The 25,002-nt window shown below is 44.0% G+C and overlaps 1 protein-coding gene across 2 annotated transcripts in view; it reads left to right on the plus strand.

Moving 5' to 3' along the window:
• Positions 1 to 25,002, plus strand: part of LOC140741312 (transcription factor CP2-like protein 1) — a 78,421-nt gene that overhangs the window by 23,327 nt on the left and 30,092 nt on the right. For both annotated transcript variants that reach the window (XM_073071386.1, XM_073071387.1), the window contains exons 5-9: positions 10,879 to 10,985; positions 13,971 to 14,123; positions 18,084 to 18,194; positions 18,275 to 18,375; positions 21,182 to 21,236. In XM_073071386.1, the coding sequence (XP_072927487.1) occupies positions 10,879 to 10,985; positions 13,971 to 14,123; positions 18,084 to 18,194; positions 18,275 to 18,375; positions 21,182 to 21,236 (527 nt within the window). The remainder of the gene's footprint in view (positions 1 to 10,878; positions 10,986 to 13,970; positions 14,124 to 18,083; positions 18,195 to 18,274; positions 18,376 to 21,181; positions 21,237 to 25,002) is intronic.

Raw genomic sequence — 25,002 nt, forward strand, 5'->3', positions numbered from 1 at the left:
TAGAGGATCGCATATTTTATTCCTTTGTTCAAGAAAGATAATGAAGAAAGCACAGCAGCGCCTTTACTATCTTAGGAGTTTGCAAAGATTTGGAATGTCATCTAAAACTTTGAAAAACCTCTATAGATGTGTGGAGGAGAGTACATTGACTGGCTGCATCACAGTTTGGTATGGAAACACCAATGCCCTTGAATGGGAAATCCTACAAAAAGTAATGGGTACAGTCCAGTCCATCACAGGTAAAGCACTCCTGTCCATTGTGGACATCTACACAGAACATTGTCGTAGGAAAGCAGTATCTATCATTAGGTGCTCCCACCACCCAGGTCATGCTCTCTTCTCACCACTGCCTTCAGGAAGAAGGTACTGGAACCTCAGAACTCACACCACCAGGTTCAGAAACAGTTATTGCCCCTCAACCATCAGGCTCTTAAACCAAATTTCACTCAACTTCACTTGCCCCATCACTGAACTGATTCCACAACCTATGGATTCACTTTCAAGGACTCTTCATCTCATGTTCTCGACATTTATTGCTTATTTATTTATTATTAGTATTATTATTTATTTCTTTTTGTATTTGCACAGTTTGGTGTCATTACACTCTGGTTCTATGCCCAGTTGGTGCAGTCTTTCATTGATTCTAACATGGTTATTAGATTTATCGAGTAGGGCCGCAAGAAAATGAATCTTGGGGTTGTGTGTGGTGACCTATATGTACTTTGATAATAAATTCACTTTGAACTTTGAGAGCGAATCCTGGGAATTATACACAATTGAGTTGACATCATTGATGGGAAAACTACTGGAGAAGATTCTTAGAGACAGGATTGATGAACATTTGGAGAAGCATAGTCTCATTAGGGGTAGCCTGGTGTGTGAGGGGTAGGTCATGCCTCATGAGCCTGATTGATGTTTTTTGACAAAGTGACAAAACAAATTAATAAAGGTAGATTGGTGAATGTAGTGCACTTGGATTTTAGTAAGCTGTTCAACAAGTTTTCCCATGGAGGACTCATTCAGAAATACAGAAACCATGGAATCCAGGGAAATTTGGCTGCAATTCTGAATTGGATTTCAAGCAGAAGGCAGAGGGTGGTAGTAGATGGAGTGTATTCTGTCTGGAAGTCCATGATTTGTGATATTCTCCAGGACTCTGTCTTAGAGTGCTAAATGCATGAAATGTCCTGCCAGGGATGGTGGTAGAATCAGAATCAGATTTTAATATCACCGCCATATGTTACGGCAGCACTGCAATAAATATAGAGAAAAAATGAATTACATTTAAGCATACTGTATATATATAAATAGTTAATTTAAAATAAGTAGTGCAAAATACCAGAAATAAAAAAAGTAGTGAGGTAGTGTTCATGGGTTCAAAGTCCATTTAGGTATCAGATGGCAGAGGGGAAGAAGTTGTTCCTGAATCGCTGAGTGTGTGCCTTCAGGCTTCTGTACCTCCTACCTGATGGTAACAGTGAGAAAAGGGCATGTCCTGGGTGCTGGAGTTCCTTAATAATGGATGTCACCTTCCTAAGGTACCACTCCTTGAAGATGTCTTGGATACTATGCAGGCTGGTACCCATGATGGAGCTGACTAATTTTACAAGTTTCTGCAACTTATTTCGATTTTGTGCAGTAGAACCACCCCCCCCCCCCCACCCTCCGCATGCCAGACGGTGATGCACCAGGTCAGAATGCTCTCCATGGTACATTTGTAGAGGTTTCCAAGTGTTTTAGGTGACAAACCAAATCTCCTCAAACTCCAAATGAAATATAGCCGCAGTCTTGCCTTCTTTATAACTGCATCAATATGTTTTGTCCAGGTTAGGTCTTCAGAGATATTGACACCCACTTCCTCCACTTCTGATCCCTCTGATGATTGGTTTGTATTCCTTCGTCTTACCTTCCCTGAAGACCACAATCAGCTCTTCGGTCTTGCTGATGTTGAGTGCAAGGTTGTTGCTACAACACCACTCAACTAACCGGCATATCTCACTCCTGTACACCTTCTCATTGCCATCTGGAATTCTACCAACAATGGTTGGATCACCAGCAAATTTATAGGTGGCATTTGAGCTATGCCTAGCTACACAGTCATGGGTGTAGAGAGAGTAGAGCAGTGGGCTAAGCCAGTGTTAATCGTCAGTGAGGAGGAGATGTTATTTCCAATCTGCTCGGATTGTGGTCTTCCAGTTAAGAAGTCAAGCATCCAGTTGCAGAGGGAGGTACAGAGGCCCAGGTTCTGTTGCTTTTCGATCAGGACTGTAGGAATGACGGTGCTAAATGCTGAGTTATAGTCAGCGAACAGCATCCCGACATAAGTAATCCAAGGTTGTATGGAGAGCCATTGAGATAGTGTCTGCTGTGGACCTATTGTGGCGATAAGCAAATTGCAGTGGTTCCAGGTCCCTCCTGAGACGAGCATTGATTCTAGCCATGACCAGCCTTTCAAAGCATTTCATCACCATAGATGTGAGCATACTGGATGACAGTCATTGAGGCAGCTCACACTACCCTTCTTGGGCACTGGTATAATTGTTGCCCTTTTGATGCAGGTGGGAACTTCCGACCATAACAGTGAGAGATTGAAAATGTCTTTGAATACTCCCGCCAGCTGGTTGGCACAGGTTTTCAGAGCCTTACCTGCTGCCTTGCAAGGGTTCACCCTCTTGAAAGACAATGTGACATCGGCCTCTGAGACAGAGATCACGGGGTCATCGGATGCTGCAGGGATCCTCATAGCTGAGGCAAATACATTAGGGACATTCAAAATCCTGTGAGATAGGCACATGGATGAAGCTAAAATGGAGGATTATGTGGGAGGGAAGGGTTAGATTGTTCTTGGAATGGGTTAAAAGATTAGCACAACATCATGGAATGAAGGGCTTGTTCTGAGCTATACTGTTCTATGCTCTAAGTTCTATGCAGGGGGGGTTTCACCGCCACCCCTCACCCAACTGAAGCAGTCCAGGAACAGTGGGAATGGGTTAAGAATAAGGGAATGGTTTGAGAATCAGGAATGAGATGAGGTGAAAATTCTTCATTCAAAGAGTGATGGAGTCTTTGGACTTCTCTGCCTTGGAGATCTGTGGAGGCACAGCCAGTTACCTTCATTGTTAAATTTCTAGATATTAAGGGAATCAAGAGGTAAATTAAGTGAAAATGATATTGAGGTAAATGATCATCCATCATCTTGATAAATGGCAGTGCAGACTTAAGGGGTTACTTCTTCAGCAGTTTGAACGGGGCACGACTGCACAAGCATGTGGAGGCCGGCCAATGAGAACAGCGGGAAGAGTTTAAAAGGGAACAGCTTTATAGAGCGGGCGTCAGAGGAGCGGGCGACGGAGTAGAGAGAGACAGAGTAGGAAGGCTTCGGCAATAAAGGGTTGAAGCCAGGTAGGTTATCTGTTTAAAATAAAGACAGAGCATATGTGTGTGAGGCCGGTTTTCTGTGCTCGGTGTCAGATGTGGGAGGTCCTGGAGAATCCCAGACAGCCACATCGGCACCAGGTACATCGAGCTGCAGCTCCTTAGAGACCGCGTTAGGGAACTGCAGATGCAGGTCAATGACCTTCATCTGGTCAGGAAGAGTGAGGAGGTGATAGGTAGGAGCTATAGGCAGTTAGTCACTCCGGGGCCTGGGGAGACAGATAAGTGGGTAACAGTCAGGAGAGGGAAGGGGCAAGAGTCAGATACTAGAGAGTACCCCAGTGACTGTCCCCCTTAACAATAAGTACTTCTGCTTAAGTAGTGTTGTGGGGGGGAACCTACCTGGGGGAAACAACAGTGGCTGTGCCTCTGGCACAGAGTCTGGCCCTGTGGCTCAGAAGGGTAGGGAAAGGAAGAGGATAGCGGTAGTGATTGGGGACTCTATAGTTAGGGGGTCAGACAGGCGATTCTGTGGACGCAGGAAAGAACCGCGGATGGTAGTTTGCCTCCCAGGTGCCAGGGTCCGGGATGTTTCTGATCACGCCCATGATATCTTGAAGTGGGAAGGAAAACAGCCAGAGGTCATGATACATATTGGTACCAATGACATAGGTAGGAAAAGGGAGGAGGTCCTGAAAAAAGACTACAGGGAGTTAGGAAGGAAGTTGAGAAGCAGGACCTCAAAGGTAGTAATCTCGGGATTACTGCCTGTGCCACGTGACAGTGAGTATAGGAATAGAATGAGGTGGAGGATAAATGTGTGGCTGAGGGATTGGAGCGGGGGCAGGGATTCAGATTTCTGAATCATTGGGACCTCTTCTGGGGCAGGTGTGACCTGAACAAAAAGGACAGGTTGCACTTGAATCCGAGGGGGACCAACATCCTGGCGGGGAGGTTTGCTAAGGCGACTGGGGAGAGCCTAAACTAGAATTGCTGGGGGGTGGGAACTGAACTGAAGTGACGGAGGAAAGGGAGGTTGGCTCACAAATAGAGAAAGTTTGGAGACAGTGCTAAAGGGAGGATAGGCAGGTGATAGAGAAGGGACGCGTTCAGTCTGATGGTTTGAGATGTGTCTATTTTAATGCGAGGAGTATCATGAATAAAGGGGATGAGCCTAGAGCGTGGATCAGCACATGGAGCTATGATGTCGTGGCCATTACAGAGACTTGGATGGTGCAGGGGCAGGAATGGCTACTTCAAGTGCCAGGCTTTAGATGCTTCAGAAAGGACAGGGAGGGTGGCAAAAGAGGTGGGGACGTGGCACTGCTGATCAGAGATAGTGTCATGGCTGCAGAAAAGGAGGAAGTCATAGAGGGGTTGTCTACGGAGTCTCTGTGGGTAGAAGTTAGGAATAGGAAGGTCAATAACTCTACTGGGTTTTTTAAAATAGTAACAGGGACATTGAGGAGCAGATAGGGAGACAGATTCTGGAAAGGAGTAATAGTAACAGGGTTGTTGTGGTGGGAGATTTTAATTTCCCAAATATTGATTGGCATCTCCCTAGAGTGAGGGGTTTAGATGGGGTAGAGTTTGTTAGGTGTGTTCAGGAAGGTTTCTTGACACAATATGTAGATAAGCCTACAAGAGGAGAGGCTGTACTCAATTTGGTATTGGGAAATGAACCTGGTCAGGTGTCAGGTCTCTCAGTGGGAGAGCATTTTGGAGAGAGTGATCACAATTCTATCTCCTTTACCATAGCATTGGAGAGGGATAGGAACAGACAAGTTCAGGAAACAAAATGTTTAATTGGAGTAAGGGGAAATATGAGGCTATCAGGCAGGAACTTGGAAGCATAAATTGGAAACAGATATTCTCAGGGAAACGTACAGAAGAAATGAGGCAAATGTTCAGGGGATATTTGCGTGGAGTTCTGAGTAGGTACGTTCCAAAGGGACAGAGAAAGAATGGTAGGGTACAAGATCCATGGTGTACAAAGGCTGTTGTAAATCTAGTGAAGAAGAAAAGAAGAGCTTACGAAAGGTTCAAAGAAACTAGGTAATGATAGAGATCTAGAAGATTATAAGGCTAGCAGGAAGGAGCTTAAGAATGAAATTAGAAGAGCCAGAAGGGGCCATGAGAAGGCCTTGGCAGACAGGATTAAGGAAAACCCCAAGGTATTCTACAAGTATGTGAAGAGCAAGAGGATAAGACGTGAGAGAATAGGACCAATCAAGTGTGACAGTGGAAAAGTGTGTATGGAACCATAGTAAATAGCGGAGGTAATTAATGAATACTTTGCTTCAGTATTCACTACAGAAAAGGATTTTGGCGATTGTAGTGATGACTTGCAGCAGACTGAAAAGCTTGAGCATGTAGATATTAAGAAAGAGGATGTGCTGGAGCTTTTGGAAAGTACCAAGTTGGATAAGTCACCGGGACCAGACGACATGTACCCCAGGCTACTGTAGGAAGTGAGGGAGGAGATTGCTGAGCCTCTGGCAATGATCTTTGCATCTTAAATGAGGACAGGAGATATTCTGGAGGATTGGAGGGTTGCGGATGTTGTTCCCTTATTCAAGAAAGGGAGTAGAGATAGCCCAGGAAATTATAGACCAGTGAGTCTTACTTCAGTGGTTGGTCAGTTGCAGGAGAAGATCCTGAGAGGCAGGATTTATGAACATTTGGAGAGGCATAATATGGTTAGGAATAGTCAGCATGGCTTTGTCAAGGGCAGGTCGTACTTTACGAGCCTGATTGAATTTTTTGAGGATGTGACTAAGCACATTGATGAAGGTAGAGCCGTAGATGTAGTGTATATGGATTTTAACAAGGCATTTGATAAGGTACCCCATGCAAGGCTTATTGAGAAAGTAAGGAGGCATGGGATCCAAGGGAACATTGCCTTGTGGATCCAGAACTGGCTTGCCCACAGAAGGCAAAGAGTGGTTGTGGACAGGTCATATTCTGCATGGAGGCCGGTGACCAGTGGTGTGCCTCAGGGATCTGTTCTGGGACCCCTACTCTTCGTGATTTTTATAAATGACCTGGATGAGGTAGTGGAGGGATGGGTTAGTAAATTTGCTGATGGCACAAAGGTTGGGGGTGTTGTGCATAATGTGGAGGGCTATCAGAGGTTACAGTGGGACATTGATAGGACGTAAAACTGGGCTGAGAAGTGGCAGATGGAATTCAACCCAGATAAGTGTGAGGTGGTTCATTTTGGTAGGTCAGATATGATGGCAGAATATAACATTAATGATAAGACTCTTGGCAGTGTGGAGGATCAGAGAGATCTTGGGGTCTGAGTCCATAGGACACTCAAAGTTGCTACGCAAGTTGACTCTGTGGTTAAGAAAGCATACAGTGCATTGGCCTTCATCAATCGTGGGACTGAGCTTAAGAGCCGAGAGATAATGTTGCAGCTATATAGGACCTTGCTCAGACCCCACTTGGAGTACTGTGCTCAGTTCTGGTTGCCTCACTACAGGAAGGATGTGGAAATCATAGAAAGGGTGCAGAGGAAATTGACAAGGATGTTGCCTGGATTGGGGAGCATGCCTTATGAGAATAGGTTGAGTGAACTCGGCCTTTTCTCCTTGGAGCGATGGAGGATGAGAGGTGACCTGATAGAGGTGTATAAGATGATGAGGCATTGATCATGTGGACAGTCAGAGGCTTTTCCCCAGGGCTGAAATGGCTAGCATGAGAGAGCATAGTTTTAAGGTGGTTGGAAGTAGGTACAGAAGAGATATCGGGGTAAGATTTTTTATGCAGAGAGAGGTGAGTGCGTGGAATGGGCTGCTGGCGATGGTGGTGGAGGCAGATATGATAGAGCCTTTTAAGAGACTCCTGGACAGGTACATGGAGCTCAGAAAAATCGAGGGCTATGGGTAAAGCCTAGGTAGTTCTAAGGTAGGACATGTTTGGCACAGCTTAGTAGTCCGAAGAGCCTGTATTGTGCTGTATGTTTTCTATGTTTCTATCCCCTACCCCACTCCTAAATCTGCCATTCATATATTCGTATGTTTGATGTAACTTTTCTCTATTAACAACATACATCTGGAGCAACTTCCTTGCTTTTATGTTGAGAAGTAAGTCCAGTTCCTGTTTTGTCACTCCACTTAAACTGACTTTGTTTTCCAACTCATGTTATTTGGAGTTAATCTCTTGCTGTTCCTCACATCCAACTGTCTGGTTGACTTGGTGTTGCCAATAAATATTCCAATTATCCAGTCAGCTGATCCTCAGAGTCCACCTGGGAATGGTAATTCTTCAAAACCCAGATCTGCTTTGCTTACGCTTATCCCCGTCAGAATTTGATTCATGATCCGGGGACGTGGGACTAAAGCTCTTGTGATCACCTAATGCTTTGTTTTCACTGTACACGTTCAGTGCACTCATCCAGAATGGTTTCATCAACACCTAATAGGATCAGAGCATTCTGCTGTTTACATCAGAACACCAGGCTCCACCTCACATCATCTGAACATTTGTACATGCATAAAAGAAGTTTATCTTCTTCTGGGCAGCTTGACACAATCCAGTTAAAACAAGAAGCATTATGCAATTTTTCTTTTGATTATATAAATTTAAAAATGATTCAATGTGAAGGCTACACCTTTGGTGGGAATAAAGAGAAGAGCATATGAAAATAAGTAACTAGAGCAGGAAAAGGGCACTCCTACCCATGTCTGCTCCACCAACCAGGCCACGCTCTCTTCTCACTACTGTCATCAGGCAGGAGGTTCTGAAGCCTTAGGTCACACACCACCAGGCTCAAGAACAGTTATTAGCCTACAACCATCAGGCTCCTGAATCAGTGTGGATAACTTCGCTCACAAGATCACAAGACAAAGGAGCAGCCCATCTCACCTCAGCACTAAACTGATTCTACAATCTGCAGACTCACTTTCAAGTATTCACATGTAGTTTTCATTGATTCTATTGTATTTCTTTGTTCTGCTGTGAATAACTGTAAGAAAATGAATCTCAGAGTAGTATATGGTGACATATACATACTTTGATAGTTAATTTACAGCATTTCAAACTTTGAACATTGAAATCATCACCAATCTTTTACTCAGTACCAGCTCCATACCCCTTGATTCCCTTAGTATCCAATATTCTGTTGATTCTCAATGCTGAATACACCAGGCGACTGAGGCTCCAACCCTGCTGTGCAAAACATCCCAAAGATTCACTAACCTTTGGGTGAAGAACTATCATCTCAGTCCTCAATAGACAATTTTGATGTTGAGGTTTAGTCAGAAGGACATCTATAATGTCAGACCTGTTAAGATCTGTGAAAATTTCCATGCGATCACCATTCCTTCTTCTAAACTGTGGAACAAGGGTTCCCAACCTGGGGCTCACAGACCCCTTGGTTAATAGTAGGGATCTGCAGCATAAAAAAGATTGGGAACTCCTGTTGTAGAAGATTATTGGCTCAGTCAGTTAAATCTCCCCTCAGAGGACTATCCCAAGAATCAATTGATGGAACACACTGCCGGGGTGGTGGTAGATGCAGATACATTAGGGACATTTAAGAGACTCTTTGATAGGCACGTGACTAAAGGAGAAATGGAGGGCTATGAGGGAGGGAAGGGTTTGATTGATCTGAGAGTAGGTTAAAAGGTCAGCACGACTTTGCAGGCCAAAGGGCCTGTGCAAAGCTATACAGTTCTATGTTTTATGTTCTATTTTCAATCTGGTGAAATTTCACTGCACTCTCTCCATAGCAGAGATACCCTTTCTTAGGTAGGGAAACAAAACTTGTACACTATATTTCAGATATCATCTCACCAGGATCCCATATAATTTTGAAACGATGTCATTACTCTTACACTCAATTTTCTTTGTAATAAAAGCCAAACTCACCACTTGTCTTCCTAACTGAGGATTCTACCAAATTAGCTGTGAGATGAGGCCGCATAAATTAGCAAATAAAGGTTCTCTCTGATGAGATGTTGGTGCAATTAAAGCATTAGCATATAAAGAAACAGGAAAAATAAATTGATATTTCTCAAATTTATTACAGCAGCATAGGAGAAACGCTGCAAACAATTATGACACAGCAGAGCTTGCTGAGTTTGCCCAGTGCAGTTAGCTCTAACCCATGACCCCAGTCCAATTGGGTACTTTCACAAAGGTACCAATGGTGAAAGGTGGCATACACTGAGGTTGTATGCACACATAACTTCCCCATAGTGGAGGTGGCTAAGACCAAAGAGCAGAGGAGTAAGAGGTTTAAAGGTGATCTGAGGAAGAACGCTTCACTCAGAGGTGGCTGGAATCTGGAACACGCTGCCTAAGTGGGTGATGGAGGCAGGTACAACATGGAAGGCAAGATTTAAGAGGAATCTACACAAGCACTTAAACCACCAGAGTATAGAAGACTACCAATCACATGCCAGTAAGGTGGATCAGTGTGGACAGCTAGCATGGACATGATGGGGTGAATGGCCTGCTTCTGTGCTGCATGGCACTATAATTCTATGATACATGCCAGTGAACCCCATCATTTTCAGCATGTGTTGGGTACTCTACATTCCTGCACACATCGTTTCCATTCTTCTTAGTGTCATAAAGTTGTAGAATATTGAAACAGGCCCTTTGGCCCATCTTACTTATGCTGACCGTCATGCCTATGTATACTAATCCCACTCTACTGCATTAATTCATATTTTGTAAATTCAGGTACTTGTCCAGATGCTTCTTAAGTGTTGTTATTACTCCTGCCTCCACTACCTCCTCTGCAAGCTCATTCCAAATACCCACTATACCTTGTGTGAAAAGTTACTTCTTAGATTCACTTTAAACCACCTCCCTCTCATCTTAAATCTAGTTTTAGGCAAGCATTCCATCAAAAACTATGCCTCTCATAATTTTATATATCTCTATATGTCACCCCTCAGCTTTGTCTGCTCCCGCAAAAATGCATCCAGCCTATACCAAAGTTCAAAGTTCAAAGTGAATTTACCATGTACTACCTTGAGATGATGGTTGAGGGGTAATAACTCTTCCCGAACTTGGTGGTATGGGACCTAAGGCTCCTGTATCTCCTTGCTGAAGGCAGCAGTCTTCAATATAACTCAAGCCCTCCAATCCAGGCAACATCCTTTTGAAATTATCCTGCACCTTCTCTAGCTTAACCACCTTTCCTCTAATGAAACCTCTAGCTTTTAATCCAATTAAGTTACACCATATGCACTTATTATCAGCAAGATTGCAACCATATATGGAGTGCTGACAAAGTCCTTCAGGTGAAGATATGGGTCTACTAAAACAATATTACTTTTTATACTGTGCAGTCAAATGTAATGGGACACAATGGAGTCTCTATTATGGAGTCTTGGAGCATGTCCACCAATTTTCCTTTGGCCAGCGAACGACTCAATGGTCTGAAGAATTTGTATGTAATTGAGCTAATCCATCATTTACTGTGGCTTGCTTTCACGCCGTGACATTCTTTCTTTCTTTTCCTAAATGGTTTTGTTACATTAGATGTTCCCCTGTCAGTTGGAATCATCGACCCTCGAGTAAACCCCATCTTGTTGAATGCTGCGGAGTTTCTCTGGGACTCAAAGAAACAAACCTCTGTCTCCATTCAGGTTTGTGTCTTTTCCTCCTCCTTCCTCTGTTTCACTCCATTTCTCCTCTCTCCTCACTGCAGTCTTCAGTTTACCTCAGTCTTATTTTCTTTGTTCATCCCTTATCTCCCATTGCTCATCTTCATTAATTTTTCTTTCTTCTGGTGTTCCATTATATATGTCTCCTGCCACACAGTTACCCCATTTTTCGGTCTCAGTTGGTCTCTATATCTTTTGGGCAGTACATGAGGCAGGCGGTTTACTGGAGCTACGCACACGATGTGCTGGAGGAACTTACTGAGTCGAGTAGCGTCTGCGGGAGGAAAGAAATTGTCAATGCTTCAGGTCGAAACCCTGCGCCAGGACTGAGAGTGGAGAGGTGAGGGGGCCAGCATAGTGAAGAGAAGCTTGTCTTTACTCTTGCCAGCTTCTTTATGGTGACTCTCACACCAGTGTGCTGGCTCCAAAAAGGTGTAACTTCGACAGTTTCTTTACACCCACAGATGCTGTTCTGAGGGGGAGCTGCCAGTGGAATTGTTAGATGTGGGTTCATTTGTAACATCTAAGAAAGATTTAGATAGATACATGGATAGGATGGGCGTGGAGGGCTGTGGTCTGGATGCAGGTAGATGGATCAAGGCAGAAGACCAAGCTGGCACAGACTAGATGGGGCCATAGGACCTGTTTGTGTTTTGTAGCGCTCTGCGACTATGACTCTATGACCTGCTGATTTCCTCTGGCATACTGTTAGTTGCTCCAGATTCCAGCATCTGCAGTCTCGTGTGCTGCCAACAGTTTACTCCTGGTCAGTTTCCTCCCCCAAAATGAGATGATGATTGGATCTTTACTCCCCGTTGAGACCCCATCTCTGAACTATGGCAACAAACCACTTGGCCATCTTGATCCCTCTGCATGAGTCCATTGATGTCAGTTCCATTGTCTTAAAGAAAGCTGTGCACATTTGCTTGCTTGACAAGTGTTTGAGTTTCATTCAAACTACAATTAATTGATGTGCTTTAATATGTGTGGCATACTCTATGTTGGAGTTGTATTTCTAAGAGCAACTTAGAGAATGTTTCCATTCCAACTGAGCCTTTTTATTAATTACATTACTGGGTATGAAGCATTCTCCATTTCAGTCGGTGGTGTCACACAAGAACAAGAGTTGGGCAGAAGTTGCAGAGATCCCCTCCCTTATGCACAAGTAGCCAAGCTCCAGCTTAAGGAGATCCAAACAATTATCTCCAAAACCAGTACATACTCAGCCCTCTATTTTATTCCCTGTGTGGCCAGATTCTGCTCTAAATCCATCTGGAAGTTTGCAGATGATACTATCATAGTGGGGCATATCTCAAATAATGATGAGTCTGAGAACAGAAGGAGATAGAGAGCTTAGTAACATGACCGTAAACAAATGTCAACGGGACAGAAAGCTGGTCATTGCCTTCAGGAAGGGGGGCAATGCACATGCTCCTGTCAGTGGCGTTGAAGTTAGAAGAGCTGAAAGCTTCAAGTTCCTAGGAACGAACATCACCAATACCCTGTCCTTGGCCGTCGACGTAGACACCATAGACAAGAAAGCACGCCAGGGCCTCTATTTTCTCAGGAGGCTGAAGAAATTTGGTGTGTCTCTGTCAGACCTTACCATGCTTTATCAATGCATTATAGAAAGCGTTTTGCCTAGATGTACAACACCAATTGCTCTGCCTGTGACTGCAGAGGGTGTGGACACAACACGGGGAAACCAGATTCCCCTCCGTGGACTCCGTCTATATGTCTCACTACCTTAATAAAGCAGCCAGCATAATCAAAGACCTCACCCACCCCAAACATTGCCTTTTCTCCCCTCTCCCATTGGGCAAAAGATATAAAAGCTTGAAATCATAAACACCAGGCTCAAGGACAGCTTCCACCCTGCTTCTACCTAATAAGACTATTGAACGGTTCCCTAATACGATTAGATGGACTCTCACCACCATAATCCACCTAGTTATGATCTTGTACCTTACTGTCTACCTGCACTGCACTTTCTCTATAGTTGTTACGCTTCATTTTGCATTCTGCTACTGCTTTATCTTGTACTATCTCAGTGCACTGTGTAATGAATTAATGTGTATGGACTGCATGCCAGACAAGCTTTTCCCTGTACCTTGGTACAAATGATGATAATAAACCAATTCCAATTCCGATTCTCTAATTTTAACAATGCCATGTTTTCAATATCTGTACCAGCCACCTTTGCCATTGACGTTGCATTGCAATTAATGGCATGCTTGCCTTTATTATTCGAGGCATTGAGTTCAAAAGTCTGGAAGTAATGTTGCAGCTTTATAAAACTCTGCTTAGCCTGCATCTGGAGTACTGCATATAGTTCTAATCGCCCCCCATTATCGGAAGGGTGTGGGGTCTTTGGAGAGGGTGCAGAAGAAGTTCACCAGAATGCTGCCTGGATTAGAGGGCATGAGCTATAACAAGAGGCTGGACAAACTCGAGTTGTTTTCGGTGGAGGCTGAGGCAAGATCTGATAGTGGTTTATAAAATTATGAGAGGCATAGATAGAGTAGACAGGGAGTATCGTTTTCCTAAGATAGAAATATCTAATACATGAGGGCAAATATTGAAGGTGAGAGGGTGTAAGTCAAAAGGAGATGTGAGGAGCAAGTTTTTTACTCAGAGATTGGCAGGTGCCTGGAATGTGTTGCCTGTCAGGTGGTAGATGCAGATACACTGGGGGCTTTTAAGAGACATTTAGATAGACACATGAATGTGAGGGAAATCGAAAGATAAGGACATTGTGTAGGTAGAAGAGATTAGTTTAGTTGGCCATTTGATTACTAATTTAATTGGTTTGACTCTTCATTGTGGGCTGAAGAGCTCGTTCCTGTGCTGTACTGTTCTATGTTCTATGTCTTATATAGTGCAAAGCACTATACTATTCAGCACGTGCCACTCAAGACTGAGCTCTGTGCCCCAAGTGATGAAAATTTTACCAACTCTGCTCCTCAGGTTCACTGCATCAGTACAGAATTCACCCCCAAGAAAAATGGTGGAGAGAAGGGGGTGCCTTTCCGAATCCAGGTCGACACGTTCAAGATGAGTGAGAATGGAGATTACACTGAGCACCTGCACTCTGCCAGTTGCCAGGTCAAAGTATTTAAGGTACCACACATTTTTGCCACAGTTGAACCAGGATGTCACCACAACCCATTTATCAATGTTAACAAGAATGTCTATAGCTTGGCAACTGGCTGTAAACACTTCACAATGGAGCAGTTGTGTGGTTGTTCAGCTCTTGGCAACTTAACCCAGTCATTAGATGAGGAACTCAATGAAGAATTGTTGTTGTTCATTCTCAAAAAACACAAGAGATTCTGCAGATTCCGGAAATCCAGAATAACAAACACAAAATGCTGGAGGAACTCAGCAGGTCAGGTAGCATCTATGGAGAAGAATAAAGAGTTGATGTTTTGGGCCGAGACCCATCATCAGGACTGGAAAGGAAAGTGAAAGAAGCCAGAATAATGAACAGGAGAAAATCTGCAGATGCTGGAAATCCAAGCAACACACACAAAATGCTGGAGGAACTCAGCAGGCCAGGCAGCATCTATGGAGAAAAGTACAGTCGACGTTTCGGGCCAAGACTCCTACATTCCCTGACCCTGATTGCGGCATTTTCATCATTCCTATACACTTCCATCCCCATCAAGAAGCTAGCTTGTATTCATTCCCCTTTTGCCACCTTATTCCATCTTCTTCCCCCTTGCTTTCCAGTCCAGATGAATAGTCTCAGCCGGAAACATCAACTCTTTGTTCTTCTCCAAAGATATTGTTCATTCTCATCTGCCTGTATTTTATCACTTCATCAGATCCACTAAAATCCACGGTTTCTCATCTAATGACTGGGTTAAGTTGCCAAAAGCTGCCATTGTAAAGCATTGACAGCCAGTTGCCAAGCTATAAATGTTTTTGTTAACATTGATAAATGAAATGTGGTGATGTCCTGGTTCAAACATGGCCTTGTTTTTGTTCTATTTATCAAAGTGTTGGCTCAGTCTGGAGAGAATTCAGTATAGCTGCCTGCATGCTGGTCTCTCACCTAAAGATGTGCCTTTGTACCAAAACTCAAGGCAATGAGAATCAGTCAACGATTGTAGCAAAACAGGCTACGGGGAATGAAATGCCACCTCTTCTAAAATTATGGGAATGCAGTGGCCAAATTGTTCACAGCAGGCTTCCAAAAATCAGCACTGAGAGAACAATCAGAGATATTCCGTTTCTAGTGATATTCCTTGAGGGATCAGAACATGAGAAAATGAAATAGGAGTTGGTCAGATGTCCCCTCGAGCCTGTTCCATCATCCAGTCAAATCCTACTAGATCTGATGCAACACAAAGGAGCTAGTGGAGTTCAACAGGTCAAGCAGCATCCATGGAGAGAAATGGACAGTCAGTGTTCCGAGTCAAAATCCTTCATCAGTCCTGGAAAGAAAGGGGAGGTAGCTATTAAAAAGAAATATGAGGAAGGTGGTGGGGGAACAAGGGCTAGCAGGTGATTGGTGGATCTGGGTGAAGAGGGTGACTGGCAGATGAAGGAGGGAAAAGAGTGGGAATGAGGTAAGAAGAGGGAAGGTGATAGGTTGAAATGACAAAGGGCTGAAGAAGATGGAATCTGATAGGAGAGGATGATGGAGTGTGGATGGAAGGGAAGGAGGTGGGGAGAGAAACCTTTGGGAGGAGTGAGTGGGTAATGGGCAGATGGAAAGTACGGGAGAGGTGAAAGAAATCAGGGCAACACACACAAAATGCTGGAGGAACTCAGCAGACCCAGCACCATCTAGGAAAAGAGTACAGTCGACATTTTGGGCCGAAACGTCGACTGTTTACTCTTTTCCATTGAGTTCCTCTAGCACATATTGTGTGTTGCTCAAATTTTCTCTTGTTTGTGAAAAGAATCAGGCCTGGTTTTGTGCTGTTTAATACCCGCAGGTCAGGGCAGGTGTAGAATGAGAGACAAAAGATAATGTTTCAAGTTGAAACCGCTTGTGTGCCAAGTGTCTCCAGCATTTCTTTTTTTTTTCATTTCCTACTCTTTTAGATTTTCTTCAACTGATCTCAGACCCTGTCGAAGGGTATTGAACCTTGCTTCGGTAACCATGACCAAGAATGTGGGCAAATAAATTAGCCAAAGTTCCTGACCCTGCCCACCAATTGGTGATCTCCATCTATTGATAAATATTGTGTGAGTTTTCCTCAGTGTTCCACCAGTTTCACAAATAGAGTGACCACCAGGCTGGGGAGCCAACCTATTCTCATAAGACCATGCTTTCTAAGTCAGGATACTGACATTGTTTCATTTTTTAAGAAATAAGCATTAAAAATACATTCATGAAAAAAATAACTTCTAATATTCATTCCCCTTCTCCCACCCACCTATCTTCCACCTCTCACCTGCCAGCTCATACTCCTCCTCTTCCCCACACCTTTTTATTTTTGGCTTCTTCAGTCTAAAACATAGAACATAGAACACTAAAGCCCAGCACAGGTCCTTTGGTCCACAATGTTGTGCTGACTCTTAACTTACCCTAAAAACAATCTAATCCCTCCTTCCTATATAGTCCTCCATTTCTCTATCAGCCATGTGCCTATCTAAGAGTTTTGTAAATGCCCCAATGTATCTGCATTTACCACCACCCCTGACAGGGTGTTCTATGCACTCACCAGTCTCTGTATAAACAACTTCCCTCTGACATCCCCCCCCCCCCCCAGATTTTCCTCCAATCACCTTAACTTTATGCCCCCTGGTATTAGCCCTAGGATAAAGTCTCTGGCTGTCTACTCTATCTATGCCTCCTATCACCTTGTAGATCTCTATCAAGTCACCTCTCATCCTCCTTCACTCTGAAGAGAAAAGCCCTAGTTCACTCAACCTATTCTCATAAGACGATGATTTCTAATCCAGGCAGCATGCTGGTAAATCTCCTCTACACCCTCTAAAGCTTCCACATCCTTCCTATAATGAGGCGACCAGAACTGAACGTAGTATTCCAAGTGTGGTCTAACCAGGGCTTTGTAGAACTGTTTATTCCCCTCCATAGAAGCTACCTAATCTGCTGAATTCCTCCAGAATTTTGTATGTTCTGTTCAAATATTGAGGTGTCTCCTAAATTGAACATTTGAATAAGCAGATTCTGGACTAATAGATGTCATTTTCACAGGCTTTGAATGGAAGTACCCAGTTGGAGTTTAAAGAAAATTGTATTTCCATTGCATCTGTCACAATTTTAGGATGTCACAAAGCAGTTTACAACCATTGAAGGCCTGTTTTGTTGACAAATGAGTACCAATGTTCCCCCTAAGGTGTGTGTATGTGCGTGCACACATCTTTTGCTACCAGCACACAAAGGAATTTAAACTGCGCACAAAAGGTTGTCACCCTCTACCTCATTGGCATGTTAATCGCACACAATCTCATTTCCTATTCTGGTTTCTGATTTGGACGGTGTTGACAACATGGAGTTTGTGATGTTTTGTCTGTAGATTTTAGAAATGGCTTATTTATACTGCTTTTATTGAAGAAATTATTGATTCACAATGTCGAATTCCAAAGAAGCAAAGGGTGTGAAGCACAAAAGAACTGCTTGTTCGTTTAAAGCTGAATGGCTTAATGAAACAGTAGAAATTGTCGCCACTAGAAGTTGCAAGTGGGAAGAAGTGGAGTGATATTTGGAAACTAGACTTTTTAACAAGCAAATCACATGTGGATGGTATGCAAAAGCTGTAGTGAGAAAATCCTTCATTACCCAGTACAGGCCTGCTACATATGCTTTGGGAGAGAGCAGATGAATGAGAGCGAAAACGATCAAACCCAGAGATCAAAATATTTAGTGTTTTGCTAGCTGTTAAAATGAATACCTCTATATATAAAATTCAATGCGCACATGTTGTTGTCACTGGGCAAAAAATTGTACAGCGCAAGATTTTTGCACATACTGGTCATCACAAATTAGCAGGAACATTGATGGGTACTGCTGTAAAGCATGAAGTCCAGACATCACTTTGTACATAGCAAATAAGTGTAAAACACAAAATAATAAGAACATGATTATTTATTAAATTCCAGACCAAAGGTGCAGACAGAAAACTGAAGACTGATAAAGAGAAAATAGAGAAAATGTCCCCACAGGAGAGGTCCAAATACCAGCTAGCATATGAGGCTACAGTCCTGACTGAGGTGAGGTCGGAACAGGCTCCCAGCAAACTTTCTGATATTTTCCTGGCGTTTGACTCATCGGCTTTCTTTACTTCACACAGTGTTCTCCTTGGCCTGACACTTTGCCCTGCTCAAGCAGAATCCCAACCAGAAGTCCGAGCTACAGCCCAACCTCTCCAGTCCCAATCAACAGCACTGAGAGGTAAGTCATCCCTGACCTCAGCTCTGTGACCAATCTGTCAAAGCAAAGCTGCCAAATCTTGTCATCAGCTCATCAACCCTCCCCTTCTAATGAATCATTTGAAATGTTAGGTGTTGTTGACAAAGGCAAAAATTTCTTCTAATGGAGAACGCAGAACATAGTACATAGAATATCAAACAGTACACCATAGTATGGACCCCTTCAGCCCGCAATGTTGTACCTACCCATATAAACCTACTTCATGATCAATCTAACCCTTCCTTCCTACACAGTAAATAACCCTCTACTCCAGTTTCTTACCTACGAGTCTCTTAATGTCCCTATTGTATCAGCTTCTACTACTACCCCCAACAGAGCATTCTAGTCACCTACAACTTTCTGTGGAAAACAAACTACTTATCCAACCTGATGGCATCAACATCGATTTCTCTAACTTACAGTAACTTGGTAGCTCTGGTACCCCTCCTCCTTCCTTTCTCCCATGGTCCACTGTCTCTCCAATCAGATTTCATCTTCTTCAGCCCTTTACCTCTTCCACCTATCACCTCCCAACTTCTTACTTCACCCCCCTCCCCCACTCACCTGGTCTCACCTGTCACCTGCCAACTTGTACTCCTTCCCTCCCCCCAACCTTCTTATCCTGGCTTCTTCGCCCACCCTTTCCAGTCCTGATGAAGGGCCTCGGCCCAAACTGACAACAGTTCATTCCTCTTCATAGATGCTGCCTGAGTTGCTAAGCTCCTTTGTGTGTGCGTTGCTCAGGATTTTCAGCATCTGCACAATCTCTTATGATTCTGACATCTCCCCTAAACTTTGCTCTGTTCAGCTTAAATGATGTCATCTGCTATCGGCCACGCTGATGAGACTGTTAAGAACTGTGTTGGAGACAGAGTGGAGCAGATATCTAGGCTCACAGCAGGTATCTTCAGTGCAGAAAAGGAAACAAAGTGAAGAAAGGAAGTACAATAAAAGCAGAGAAGATCCACCAAAAAACCTGCAGTGGTTGGAAGAAACTCATACAGTAATTATGTGCTTCAAACCTACTGTATCTCAAAGTTCAAAACCATTCCAAAGCAAATTTATTTTTCAAGTACATATTGAAAATACTACCAAGTACTACTGAAAATATCACCAAATACTACACTGAGATTCTTTTTTGCAGGCATACGCAGTTAATACAAAGAAACACAATAGAATCACACTAATCAAAGATGGACAAACAACCAATGTGCAAAACACAACAAATTGTGCAAATAAAAAAAATTAAAGGACAAAATGATAATAATAATAATAATTAATAAACATTGAAAACATGAGTTGTAGAGGCCTTGAAGTGAGTCTATAGGTTGTGGAATCTGTTCAGAGATGGGTTGAGTGAAGATATTTACTCTGGTTCAAGAGCCTGATGGTTGAGGGGTAATAACTGTTCCTGAACCTGTGGTGTGAGAACTGAGGCTCCTGTACCTCTTCCTGATAGCAGTAATGAGAAGAAAGCGTGGTCTGGATGGTGGGATCCTTGATGATGGGTGCTGCTTTCTTGTGGCAGTGCTCCGTGTAGATGTGCTCAGCGGTAGGGAGAGCTTTTCCTGTGATGAACCGGGCTTTATCCATGACTTTTACCAGGTACTTACAACAGTGCAGTCACATCCAACCAGAACATTTTGGTGTTCAGGCTTAACATTTATCCATCAAGATAACTTTGCTCTAAACAGCTGTAGAATTTTGTGAATAAAATATGTGAGGGTCATATTATGTGCTTAACAAAACCCACAGCCCTTCACTTCCATGAGGAACAAACCCGAAAACAGTCGCCTTACACTGACGTCATGACATCAGGTACCATCTCTTAAAGAGAACACAACTCAATGACAGTGTTTGTGAGCTATATCAAACAGCTTCTACTATGAACAACATGTGTCATCTGTCACCCATTACATGACCCTACACAGCCTTTGACAAGCACGCACATATCACAAACCACCAACTAAAGAGTGTGACAGCGAACAGGACACATTGCCTGGGTTATTTGAGCCAGATGGACAGAGTTGGAGATCAGCTTGTAATTCACGGAGAGCAAGGGTTTGAATGATCCCAGGCTGCGTGCCAGTTAATCACAGGCAAAGCCCTCCCCACCATTGAGCTCGTTTACAAAGACGCTACCCCAGGAAAGCAGCATCCATCATCAAGAATCCATACCATGCAGGTCATGCTCTCTTCTCACTACTACCCCTGGGCAGGAGGTACAGGAGTCTTAGGTCCCACACCACCAGATTCAGGAACCATAGGCTCCTGAACCAGTGTGGACAACCTCACTCGCATCAACACTGAATTGACTCTGCCGCCTAGAAACTCACTTTCAAGGACTTTACAACTCAGTATTATTTATTGACATTTTAATATATTATTTGCCAGTTTGTTCTTGTTTGCACATTGGATGTTTGTCAGTATTTGTTAAGTATAGTTTTTCATAAATTCATACAGTCATAGGAAAGTATAGCACAGAACCAGGCCATTCTGGCCCTCTAGTTCAAGTCAAACCATTCTATTCTATTTCTTTATTTTCCTGTAAACACTCACAAGGAAATGAAACCAAGGTAGTATATGGTGACATATACGTACTTTGATAATAAATTTGCTTTGAACTTTGGAAGTATATTTGTGATAATGTCACAGGATAGATTTCTGTGTAGCTGTGACTAGAGCAGTGATTATTGGATAACATTTTCCTGCACGTGTACTTTACTGATACTAATCCTGCATCCCAAGAGGTTTGAGCTGCGTCTGATGGATGTTTCTTTTGCTGCAGAAGTTATTCACCCCCCACTCACCAGGGAGACCGGGCTGGACAAAACACAGTGGAGGTCAGTATTCTAGTTCTAACATCCAGCCACCAAAACTACGGTTAGCCTCAGAGGACAAAATAAACCAATAATGTAGTCTGGGATTGAACCAGACAAGGAGCAGCAATTCCTTCACCACACATAATACAGCATAGAAATAGACCCACTGAGTCCATGTTGACCACCAAGTATACTAATTCCATTTCCCAAAACATGGTGCATACTGAAGATTCTGGAAATTCTGGATAGAGTGGACATGGAGAGGATGCTTCCATCAACAGCAGATTAAAGATAAAGATTTGATTTATTTGTCACATGCATATCAAAACATTGAAACATATGGTGAATTGCATCATTGGCTTCAATGGCCATCATAGGATGTGCTGGAAATAGCCCTGAAGTGTCGCCACGCTTCCAGTACTAACATAGCATAGCGTGCTAATTCAAACCCTTATGTCTTAGGAATGTGGGAGGAAACTGGAGTTTTATAAATGAGTTGTACATTTTTTTTAATGTCCTCATGTCGCTTTATTTGTGAAAACCTACATTAGTGACCCCGATGCTCTAGGACAATTCCAGAGTTATTGAACATGTCGGCCAATGCAGTCACTTTGAAACTACTGGAGTTTTGGGAGCACTTGAACACGATAAATACCGATCACTGAAAACTTGCCTTTTACAGACTTTTGGACTTTTGGAGTCTGACACGCCAAACAGTTGCTCTGCCTATACGGTCTCGGTGCTGGTAACCTATCGGAGCTAACGGACCGCATGCCGTCTCTTCTGGGAAATCACCATCCTTGTTTTATTTTTAAAGAACTCTTCATGCAGCAAATGCCTGATCAAGTTCACATAGGCTTCGTTAATGCACCCGTGATGGACTATAGGGAGCTTGCTAAAATGGCCGACAGTCTACACTCACCCAGTGCATCATTTCTCATCCTTTCTCCACCTCAATAATCCCGGTCAACAAGGCCCCCAACATAAGGACGCCTGCGGCTGTGAAACAGACGGAGCCGGGCCAGTGCTTTTACCCTACTCGCTTTAGTACGAACGCCAGCAAGTGCCGACCGCCTTGCAGTTCGGACAGTGCCAGCACATCGGGACATCAGAGGTCTGTGAACACCGTGGGTTCCAGCTTCCAGGGTCGTCTGCTGTTCATTACAGACACTCTCTCAGTGCATCGCTTCCTGTGTGACACGGGTGTTCAAGTGAGTGTGCTGCCAGCATCACCTGGTAGTGAGAAGGCAAAGAGTGACGAAACCTCACTGGAGGCCACCAACGGAAACAAGATCCAGACTTATGGGACAGGATGGGTGACACTCTGCTTCAGTGGGCGACGTTACACATTGGACCTCGGCCTGGCTAAAGTGGATAGACCTCTGCTCGGTGCAAATATCCTGTGTGCACAAGGACTATCAATCAACCTTAAGGCTTGTGGATATCAAGGACTTAGGGCCATTACCCTGCTGCCCCAGTAAGTTCCCACATCGACTCTGTCAAGTGCATGGACCACCACGTGTTTACTCGACTGCTGAGTGAATTCCCAAACCTCACCAAGCCCACATTCTCCACGACAGTCACAGAACAGGGGGTTGAGCACCACATTCCCACAACTGGCCCGCCAGTCCGTGCCTGTGTGCATAGACTGGACCCAGAATAGCTGGCAACATGGAAAGACGTGGCATTGTATGCTGGTCAAATAGACTCTGGGCTTCACCCCTTCCTAAGTCTGTTGGTGGTTGCCACCCATGTGGTGATTACCTATATGTTAGTGAAGCCAACAGCTCCAATCATTACCCTGTCCCACATATCTAAAATGCTTAGCCACATGCTTAGCCAGAAAGTTCACTTTTACCAAAGTCGATCTAGTTAGGGGCTACCATGAGTTGTTTGTGTGCTCAGAGCACATTCCCAAGATGGCTGTGATAAAAGTTTGTTTGGCACAGCCTTAGGAAGGACGAGCGTGACTGGACTGCAGCCTGTGTGAAGCGCCAGTGAGCAAAAATTAACCTTCATGTTCAGGTGCCACTGGCATGTTTTGAGGTCCCTGAGTGACGGTTTGACCACGTCACTGTGGACCTTGTTGATCCTCTTCTCCCTCCCACGGTTCCACACAGCTCCTTACCACCAGGTGGCCGGAGGTCATCCCTCTCGCTTCGACGATGGCCACAGACGTGGCTCGGGTGTTCATCAGCACCTGCACCGCTCGGTTTGGCACCCCCTCTGATAATTCCTCTGACAGCGGTCCCCAATTCACATCAGACCTCTGGGCTGCGATGGCCCAGAACCTCGGTGTTAGGCCTCATCACACCACAGCGTATCACCCGCAGTCCAACGGACTATGTGAGCGGTTTCACCACTCCTTAAAGCATCTTCTAAGGCTTCCCTGACCGATGAGTGTTGGCATGATCTTCTCCCGTGGGTCCTGCTGGGGCTCAGAACAGCTCCAAAAGAAGACCTGCAGTTGTTCATGTTGCGACTGAAGCGAACCCAAGTGCAGGACACAGGCACAGATACTGAGTTTGGATGTTTTACACGGGCGTAAATGCCAAACAGCAAACAGGAGGGATCTTGACACGGAGCTCTGATATGGAACCTTGACTCAGAGAGACAGAGTCTCATAGGTAACCTTTGAAACTGGAGCTAAACTTAGAACAAACGGTTCTAAGCGGTTAGGAAACATAGTTTACTCACAGGAAAAAGACCCAACGAACTGGCAACTAGTGGTTGTAATGTAGGGGTTCTTATACTGAGTCTTTGATGGAAACCAGGTGAGCCATCATCATAGAGAATTGGAAGCAATTAGGGAATTAACGATCGAAACCATGACAGTTCACTGCTGAGTTGGCATATGGGCACCGTTACAAGTGGCAGGTGATTTCATTCCTGACTCAACGACCGCCTGGTCGGCCTCTCAACAGCGTTCCACCCTCCTCAGTAAATTCAATTCCTTTTCACCTACTCCTACCTCCTATCACAGCACTCCTGGGTTCCTGTTGGCCTACATTCTGCCCCGTTTGTTTTTGACCGCCATGATGCACATCAACGTCCCCTTAGGCCCCCTTACGATGGCCTGTCCTACATTTTGGAATGGGGAGAAAAGACTTTTATCATGGATAAGAGGGGTAAACCTTCACGTATTTCAGTCGATCGCTCACCAAGATTTGGAGCATTCTTCTGCCATGTCCCCGGAGTCACAACATGACCATGAGTGTGTCAACACACCTCTGGACGAGCCAGAGGCACCTGTTGTTCCTCCACCCGTGGAACATAGGACTCGAGTCAGCTGGTTCGTCCAAGCTCTGGACAGGCTCATAATGCTGGCTTTAGTTAAATTTGGGGTGGGGGGGGGGGGGGTCTGTGTAGGGTAATGTAATTGGTGGAAATGTACATAATTCCACCCCTGAGTTGGGGTTTCACTTTAAGAGGTGCATCCTGACGTGATGACATAATTATGTAAAGGGTTTTTACCACGCTTTCAGTTTTTTTGGAGTGCAATAAGTGAGTTGTATGTTTTTTTTCCATAAACATAAAATGCCTCATGTCATCTTATGTGTGAAAACCTACAACACTAACCATCACAATACCATGCTGTGGTACAGTCTATAAGAGTCTAAGACCTGGGGGCACAGACTCAAAATAAAAAGGTCTTCATTTAAAACTGAGATGAGGGGTAATTCCTTCAGTCAGTGGTGAATCTGTAGAATTTATTGTCAAAGAGGGCAAGCCATTGGGTGTATTTAAGGCAGAAATTGGTTCTTGATTGGTAGTTAAAGGGAGAAGG

Source organism: Hemitrygon akajei, chromosome 18 (genome assembly GCF_048418815.1).
Source record: "Hemitrygon akajei chromosome 18, sHemAka1.3, whole genome shotgun sequence".
NCBI classification, from domain to species: Eukaryota; Metazoa; Chordata; class Chondrichthyes; order Myliobatiformes; family Dasyatidae; genus Hemitrygon; species Hemitrygon akajei.